Source organism: Monodon monoceros, unplaced genomic scaffold (assembly GCF_005190385.1).
Source record: "Monodon monoceros isolate NGI ecotype Baffin Bay Population unplaced genomic scaffold, NGI_Narwhal_1 Super_Scaffold_9, whole genome shotgun sequence".
In the NCBI taxonomy this organism is placed as follows: Eukaryota; Metazoa; Chordata; class Mammalia; order Artiodactyla; family Monodontidae; genus Monodon; species Monodon monoceros.
This window is the reverse complement of record NW_021703786.1, coordinates 48601319-48609957: the sequence shown is the minus strand read 5'-3', so window position 1 is coordinate 48609957 and position 8639 is coordinate 48601319. Positions and strand designations below refer to the sequence as shown.

The 8639-nt window shown below is 58.4% G+C and overlaps 2 protein-coding genes across 3 annotated transcripts in view; both read right to left on the bottom strand.

The window, feature by feature from the left end:
• Positions 1-4318, bottom strand: part of MYBBP1A (MYB binding protein 1a) — a 15943-nt gene extending 11625 nt beyond the window's left edge. Inside the window, exons 1-9 of one of the 2 annotated variants that reach the window (XM_029212873.1) lie at positions 4211-4318; positions 3296-3604; positions 3002-3100; positions 2202-2285; positions 2038-2112; positions 1838-1945; positions 799-974; positions 471-638; positions 247-364 (exon numbers count right to left, since the gene is read on the bottom strand). In XM_029212873.1, coding sequence (XP_029068706.1) covers positions 247-364; positions 471-638; positions 799-974; positions 1838-1945; positions 2038-2112; positions 2202-2285; positions 3002-3100; positions 3296-3604; positions 4211-4219 — 1146 coding nt within the window. In that variant the 5' untranslated portion in view covers positions 4220-4318. Of the gene's footprint in view, positions 1-246; positions 365-470; positions 639-798; positions 975-1837; positions 1946-2037; positions 2113-2201; positions 2286-3001; positions 3101-3295; positions 3635-4210 lie in introns of both variants that reach the window. The other variant, XM_029212872.1, reaches the window with a different exon arrangement.
• Positions 4319-5004: 686 nt separating this feature from the next.
• GGT6 (gamma-glutamyltransferase 6) lies at positions 5005-7629 on the bottom strand. Its single transcript, XM_029212874.1, is given in 5 exon segments — positions 5005-5215; positions 6069-6185; positions 6258-6366; positions 6369-6463; positions 7044-7629. Coding segments are annotated over 5 exon segments (639 nt in total). The 5' UTR covers positions 7178-7629; the 3' UTR covers positions 5005-5031.
• Positions 7630-8639: the final 1010 nt, after the last annotated feature.

Below are 8639 nucleotides of genomic sequence, written 5' to 3'. Positions count from 1 at the left end.
GGGGTCGGCCCTCAGGTAGCTCACTTTACACAGAGAGAAGGGACACCCCAGTCCCAGGTCCCTCCCAACAGCAGCTGTGCTTGCCCATCCCAGGCAGGACCACTGACATGGAGAGAAGAGCAACCCTCTCTTCCGGAAGCCAGCTGACCCCAGAGGCGGCCCCCCCAACCCCAACTTCTTGGCAGGAAGCAGCCCAGTCGCCTGGCCCTTTCTGGCAGGGCTGGGCCACAGGGGGCCAGCACCTACCTTAGCAGTGACCATGTGCTCCCCATAATGGCGGATCAGGTCCCCCTGCGTCACCAGCTGCAGCTGCTCCTTGGACAGCAGGGGCAGGGCCGCGCCCAGCAGACGGAAACACAGGTAGCTAAGGGGGCGCAGGACAGAGCCTGGTCAGAGCCCTCGGACCCCTGGCCCATCCCTGCTTAACAAACCTGGGAGAAGGGATGGAGAGAGGTCAAGCACTCACGCACCTGGCCGGCCAGAACTGCTTCTTCAGGAGCCCTTGTTCCACAACTTCCTTCCAGAACCGTGGGAAGCTGTCTTCCTGGAGCGCCAGGCGGAGCAGGTCCAAAGCCACGGCAGGCAGCTTGCGTTCCTTCTTCACAGAGGTGGCCGCCATCTTCAGCACAGTCACCAGCCTGCAGAGGAAGGCGGAGGGGACTCAGGGGGCACTCCCTAAACAGACAGGGCCAGGGGCCTGGGGCCACATGGACACCCGACCCCAGGCCATGGCGCAAACCCATGGATGGAGAGGCAGCCCCGAGGCCCAGAGAGCCCATCTCCCCGCCTCCCTCACACCTGGGGATGCTCTCATCTGAGAACAGGTTGACCGGTCCCATCAGCTTCTCCAGCTTCTTGGGCACCTTCTGCTGGGCCAAGAGGAAGAGCTCCAGGTGCTCAGGGGAACCAAGTACTGAATTCAAGTCGGGCTTGAGGACTTTTGGCAGGATCTCCTGCAACATGGCCTCTGGGACCTGGCGTGGGGACATGGGTTGAGGGATGGGGGCCCCCCTCATAGCACCCTTTGTCTCTCCCCATGGGGTGAGTCCTTTGGGCCCTGTTCCACCTGCCAGCCCAAGGAGGGACAGCCACAATCCACCTTGCCAGGCACCAGAGGGTGTTCCTTAGAAAGCTCAAGTTCCCAAGTCCCTAAAGCTGGGTTTTAAACAAGCACCCCACTGATGCTCATTGGCCCTGGACCACCCTTTTAATTATTCCTCTCTTGGGTTTTGCAGAACTAGCCCATTTCTTATACAACGTGCCCCACGTGAAGGTCCTTCTGGCTCTGTGGCCACGGCTGTGCAGAAAGCCTTGGCCTGGGATGTACCGGTCCCTGCCTTTTCCTCAGCAGCAAAGAATTCTAGGTACTGGCCCACCTCCATTTCCCACACAGGGCAGTGGGGGCCCCTGAGGGGCCAGCCCTGCCCAAATCAACGGCAAACATGAACCCACCGGGCACATGCCGGGCACTGTTCTAAAATGGCACCATCCAATATGGCTGCCACTGGCCACATGTGCACCCCAAGCATTTAGCATGCACTAACCTGAATGGAAATACACCGTGAGCGTTCAACACGCTGGATTTTGGAAACTTAAAAGAACGTAAACTACCTCTACAGTTTTTTTGTACTGACCGCACATTAATACTTTAGACACAGTAACATGTTTTATTTAGTCTAGGAAACCATACCTATTTCTTTCTCACTTTTTAAATGTAGTTACTACAAAACGTCAAGTGCCACACACATTTCCCCGGGACAGTGCTGTGTTTCCATGAGTAAACTCGCGTCGTCTCCGTTTTCCTCTACAACAGGCAGCGTTACCCCAGGCCCCGTACCTGTGAGAGGATGTCCACCAGGGCCTTCTGGGGCTGTTCCTGCAAGTGGCTGTAATGCTGGCCCAGGACTTGCAGCAGCTTCACCGACTGCATCAGTGCCTCCGAGTCCTGGTACCCCCAGAGGCAGAGAGGGTGTGAGCAGGGCATGCCCCTCTCCCCCCACCACTCCAGGCCAGTCCACATACCCCCAAAACCCTTACCTTCACCAGTCTGCCTGACTGAAAGAGGGCTAGCACCCCAAACAGGTTTCCAAAGAGAGCAGGTCTCACCATCCCCTAGAAGAGGATTCCAGGCACTGGTGAGAAGGACCCAAGTGTTCCCCAACCCTGGGGCCGCTGACCTCCCCGGGGCCACTAACTCTCACCTTCTTAACCTTCTGCAGGTCATATTTCTCTTGTATCTGCTGCAGGATGCTGCCCAAGGGGATGTCTTCAAAAGCCTGTAACAGCTGCCAGGAGGAAAGGAGGGGTTCTGGGGGAGCGGCCCAGCCACATCCCAAAGGCCTCCCACTTCTCCCTTCAACTTCTGCCCAGAGGCCGTGGACCCCCGCTCCCACCCCAAGGATGCCTCGGAAACTGCCTACCCGCCTCTGAGCAGTACTGATGATAGAACACAGCTATGAATGGAACTGAATCTTGCCTCCCTACCCCATGCCCAGCTGGGGTTCAGAAAGTACCTCCTTGGGCCGCTAGATTGCTCGACTGCGATTCCCAAACACTCTGTCCCCACAGCCTGCTCTGAGCCCCCCCCCAAGGCAGACCCTCAAGGACCAGGTCTCTACAGCCCTTCCATTTGTTCAGACTCCTTAGAGATAGCCTATAATTAGCTGAAGTGCCCCTTGGGAGAAGAGGGCCCCCGAACCCTGCAGAGATAAGAGAAGCCACCCCAAAGCTTACTACCCCCAGTAAATGTACCTCAGAGGCTGGTCAACCCATGTACCCCAAAGCGAACACAACCTTCCACGGCACCTGCCTGGGCTTCTGCACACAGGCCGTGCTCATGCAGTTTTCTCCGCGTCCACGTGGGGACACCTCCCATCAACTCGGGTGCCACCCCAACAATTTCTCGGCTGCCACTTCTCCTGCAGCTGGGACATCTGCCCTTCTCACTCCCCCACCGTTTTGACCAGCAAGGCTGAACCCATTCCAGGAGCCACCACCTCACCTGCGCCAGGGCCAGACTGTAGCAAGGCCGGGCTGTTTCTCGTCCGACCCCGAGCCCAGTGATGAGGCGCTTCAGGGAGTACTTCAGCTCGGATGATCCCTGAGGAACCAAGCACATCCCCAGGTGGGGCAGTGAAAAGAACCGTCCGGCACCCACTCATCCCTTTTCCTCGGCGCGCGCTCACCTGGGCCTCCACGTTCGCGACCACATGACCCCGGGCCCAACTCCTGGGGCCCGCCGCTATATCTTTGCCGGGATCTATACAGCCCCCTGTCCCAGGTCCCGCCACCATACCTCTGGCCTTGCGCGCAGATACTCCAGCAGCTTCTCCGTGGCCTCAAGCCGCGTCTCCTGCTGCGGCTTCGCAATGTCCCAGAAGAAATCCAAAAACTCGCGGCTGTGCTTGAGCAGGCCATGACGGTCGGCAGGCCGGGCGCCACTCTTCGGGGCCTCTCCCGGAGCCGGAGGCTCAGCAACGTCCGTACTCTCCGTCTCCGCCATGCTCGTCGAACACGTGGGCTCTGAAGACTGCCTCTTCCAGGTCGGGTCGCGGCGCATGCGCACTGAAGTGAGTCGGCTGGGGGCGGGGCGGCCTGGCTCTTTCTCAGGAAGATCAGGAGTTTGAATTTTATTCTGATTGTGATGGGGAATCACTGGAGGGTTTTACGCAGGGACAAGGCTTGATCCTACTTACACTTTTAATAGATTACCCTGCTGTGTGGAGGACGGATTGTAGGAGAGCAGAGGAGAAGCAGGAAAACCAGTTGGATAGGACCAAGGTAATGTGAGAAAATTCCAGCTAATTTAGAGCTGGTAGTGGGTGATGGAAAAGAGAGGGATGTTAGGTTTGGGGCTAACATCAGCGGGTAGGCTGTGGTATCACTTGAGCTGGGGGAAGAATTCTCTTCGTTGTGGGGAGCAGTGAGGGGGAGGTGGTGGGGTTGAGTTCTTTAAATCACAGATACCTCTTACAGGGCGGCTGAGGAGTGCTACTGGCCACGCCTGTTTCTTGGCTTGAGAACCTGTCTCTGGAGGATTGTCGTTCAGAGACCCTGGCGCTCTGGGAAGCGGGGAGGTGAGGGCCAACGCTGGCCTTGAAATTCCACACACCCAGCTCCAACCCCTTTTGTAGCCCGAGACACCCAACTACTCATCCTCTCAACCACTTCCTTGCTCTGCTGTTTCAGAAAGTGAGAATAAGTGGTTTACCTTGTACATGTGGTGCCCCAGAAGGTGAGCAGAAAGACAGCAGCCCGGCTCTGTGTCCCTGGGTAGGGGTCTCCTGTGTTGTCCATGGGCGAAGCCCAGACACCAGGTGCCTAAAAGGCTGATGTGAAAGTAACCAAGAAGTAGGAATGGCACGTGGCGACCAGGAGGCTTGATCTTTATTTTGTTTCCAGCCCAGATGAGGGAGATCAGTGGAGTGTGGCCTGAAGGGGAGCACAGGGATGCCAGCAGTGCGCCAGGATCTGCCTGCCCTGCCCGGAGGCCCAGAGCTTAGGGAGGGGCGTGGCTTTTTTCAACCTGTCCTTCCCGGAGCTGGATCTGAACTCAGGGCTGTCCCCAGGCCCTGGTGTTCTTTCCTTATTGTCCTCAGGTTCCTTAGTTGAAAAAACTCAAGTCCAGGCGACTGATCAGGCCAGAAGTTGAGGGCCTAAGCCAGCAGTGGCCACATGATTGATGCACACTCGTCATGTACTCCATTGGTGCTGGGCCCGCTCTGCCCTGGCCTCCAGGCTTGAGACCGCCTACTCCCACCCACCCCTGCCAGGCACCGCCCCACCTTAAAACCCCTGAAAGGAGCAGCAGCCACTGGGCACACTGGAGACATGGGCGTGCTCTGCGTGGGCTGTCACCTGAAGCAGGGTCCCTTGGCCACAAGCTCCGGGGCTCTCTGTTGGTCCTTGCTGGGCCTGGGTTTGGGGCCCAGCCAAGTGGCTGAGCAGTGAGTGAGTGAGTCATGACTCTGGCAGCTGCAGGGGTCCCTGAAGGCACGAGCCCCAACACGTCGGCCTGTGTCATCTGAGCTGTCAAGAAGGATGAGGGGACAGGCCCAGGCACTGTTTGCAGACTCGGCCACCAGCTTGCTGAGTAGAACCCCGGCACTTGGGGACAGGCGTCCAGAGCTGAAGGACCTGTTGAGCGAGGAGGTAAGGAGCACAGAGCCGCTGCTATCCACGGTGGCCAGGACACTGCTCCCGGGGCTGACGGCAGCTTGTAGGGGTGCTGGGCAGGGGGCAGGGCTGCACCCCCCGGACTGTAGAGCTGCCTGCAGTAGTTCCAGGCCAGCTGAGGGGCTGGGGGTGGTGAACAGGATGCCCTGGGGCACAGGTAGCTGCAGTGCTGGCTCCAAGGTGGGCATGGGCCTAGCTGAGGGGCCCTCCAGCCCGCAGACTCAGTGGAGCATCCCTGGCAAAGTCTGGGGTGGGAGCAAGTGCAGCCCGGTGGAGCACAGCTGCCAGTTTGGGGTTGGTGGCTCGGGGCCCAGGGGAGTCCCATCAGTGTGGCAAAGTAGGGGACAGAGGCCCTTTGTGCCCTGGGCTGTGTCTACCAGAAAGCCCTCTTGAGCCAGCATGGTGGGGCCTACCAGCAGGTGTGGCGAGGGCAGGCGGCCAAAGTGTGTGTGTAGCAAATGCAGGGCAGGCAGAGCCGAGGGTAGCCCCAGGCCGGGGGCCAGGGTCTGACATCAGGGCGGTTGAGTTGCCTGAGGAGCTACTATGGAAGAGGCCCCAGAACACGGCGCCTGGGAGGAGACAAAGGGGTCAACACAGGGGTCCGGGGCACTGACTGGTGTCAGGGGCACTCAGTAGTCCCAGGTGAAGGGTCACTGACTTAGCCTGGGGTTAGTGGTTACTGACTAGGCCTGGAGACAGGCATCAATAACCAGGCCTGGGGTCAAGGTCATACTGATCTGGGATCAAGGGTCGCAGCCTAGATTTGGGGCTACTGCCCAAGTCCTATGTCCTGCTCACCAGCCAGCCTTGAAGGCCAGGGGCCACTGACTGCCTGAGTTCCAACTTACTGATCATGCCCAGGGTTGGGGTCGCTGGCTGGGGTTGTGGGTCACTGACCTAGTCCTGTGGCATGAGGATGCACCACCGCCAGACACAAAGCTGCTCCAAGTCCAGCATCCACGACGTTGCCCCGGCAGCAAACAGCTCTCGACCCAGGTGGGAGCACGTGGCTGCAGCAAGAAAGGGACTGTCTTGGGACTGGGACCCGTGACCCCAGCCCTCCCCCGAGCTGCCCCTAGCACGGGCCTGTACGGCTGATGCTGCTGCCACGGTGGTGCACGCCAGGCCTGTGGGGGCGCCCACTGGCTGGAGGGGCCCCAGAGCCCAAGGTTCCTGGAGAGGCAGAGCTCTGCGGAGTTGCCTCACGGCCAGGGAGAAGCCAACGGCTACCAGCAGCAGGGCAGCCACCAGCTGGGCCCAGGCCCCGGGCAGACTGCCAGCCTTGTTCCTGCAGCGAGGGATGTCCTGAGCCAGGACCAGGCAGGCGGACACCCAAGAACCCAGCAAACAATTCCCAAAAGGTTTGGTCTTGCTTGTAGGAGGAGTGTAAGTTTGCCGAGGAGAAAGGGCCTCCTGGCAGAAGTCACAGCATGTCTGGAGACACAGAGATGGGAAAGAGCTTGGGGAAAACTGAGTCTCTGGAGAGGAGGTTGGAGAGGTGGGTCCAACCGGTCTGGAGGGATGCCTGAAGGGGGCTTGGCAGGCTTGAGGAGCAGGGCCTGGCCAGGTATAGCCAGGACCAACCTGCCCAGCAGGTGCCTCGTGCACCAGCGGGTGGGAGCTGGGAGCCTTTGGCAGAGCAGCCGGCAGGGCTGACTTGATACAAATGTCCCTTCAGATGCACAGACCTTGGATTGACTGACACAGGCCAGGCCTGGGGCTGCAGCCAGGGGTCCCCCAACTCAACCAGAAGTTTCCTAGAGCTGGCCAAGCATGGGGTTGTCTGGCACTCCTTAGGGGCTCCAGATGGAGGCACTTACCAGCCTCAGTCCTGAGTTGCTGGGTGCCCAGACCCCTCCCTGACTCACCCAGAGGAGTCCTGGGGCCCCGAGGGATGTGGAATGAGCTGCTCTGATATCTCACCCTCTTCCTCCTCAGACTCCAAGCTTGGTTCCCAGACCAGCAGCTTCTGGTAGAGCACAGGCCCTGCTATGGGTTCCATGGCCCACGGTGCCTGCCCACCATCCAGGCTGAGTCTTTGGAGGCCCTGCCCAAGCCTGAGCCCGTGGGTAGGAGGTGGAGGCACCCTTGGGGAAGGGTGGTGTGGAATCTAGAACAGGTCTGGGCAGGGAACGGGGCCAGGGAGGCTGTGAGCGAGCCTGCCCCACTAGGGCACAGGGCCCGAGGGGCTCTTGTGGCAGGGGACCCCGTCAGGGGAAGGAGAAGCCCAGTCCTAGGGCCACAGCCCCTGAGACCCAGGGCACCCGCAGGCCCCTCCTTTTAGGGGATGCATGCAACCTTTGGATCCCGGTCCTGTTAAGGCTCTAATCTAGGGACGGGAAGCTTGAGTGAGAACTGCAGTACATTGGCTTGGATCAGGGCTCAGCATATGACTAGTTTCTGGTCTCTGGCTTGGGTCAAGGCTCAGCCTGAGGCCACTCCAGGGGTCTGGGTTTCCCTATCTGGGGAGCAACTTGGGTGGTGAAGGTACCTACCTCCCTGGGCACGTCATGCGGCCCTTATCCAGCAGGTGGCGCCATAGGGCTCTTGGGGAGCTGCAGCCTGGAAACCAGGTGTTTCCATATTCCTTCACTCTGGGTTTCACTTCAAGGAGTTCTGTGGGAAAATCATAGAGCTCCAAAGAGTGCTGCAGTCTCATCTGTTCTCCAGTCATCTCTGTGCTGACCACGCTCTGCTATGAGCGCCTCAAACCCCAAACCCTCCGCTGTGCTCTCAGCAGACCATCTGTCCTCCCACTTCACATATCAAAGCCAACACAAGAAGCCCTCTATATCCACCCCCAACTACAAACCCACCTTCCACCCCACTCCAATGGAAAAGCCTATTCCCTGCCTCTGGTTCTGGCCCCGACCTCTCCCCCACTTCTTACCTCCTGCTTCCCCAGGGACCTCACTCAGTGACCCCTTCTCTCCTGTAGCTTCACAGCTTCGCTGCGGGTTCCTTCAACAACATTTAAGTGTCGAGTCTCCAGAAATTCCTCTCCTAGGTATGTACCCAACAGACATGTACTAGAATGTTCATAGCTGCACTAGTTGCAACAGCCCCAAATTGGAAAGCTCACACACCCGTTATCAGTAGCATGATTGTAGTTACACAGTGCAATACTCTGCAGCGGTGAGAATGAGGGGTCTACAATTGTATGCAATGATATAGATGGATCTTACAAAGACACGACGACTGAAAGAAGCCAGGGACGAAAGAGCACATCCTATTTGCTTCCATCTGTATAAAGTACAAGAACAGGTGAGCCTAGTTCCTGCCATTACAGGTCAGGAGGAGGCACAGAGGGCTTCTGGGATGCTTGGTGATGTTGTTTATCAATCTGAGGTCGGTTGCATGGGTTCCCGATTGTGAAAGGGCATCTAGCTGTACATTTGTGACACGTGCACTTTTCTGGAGGTATATTGCATTTCAATAAAAAGTTTTTTAAAAAGCTGGAGTAT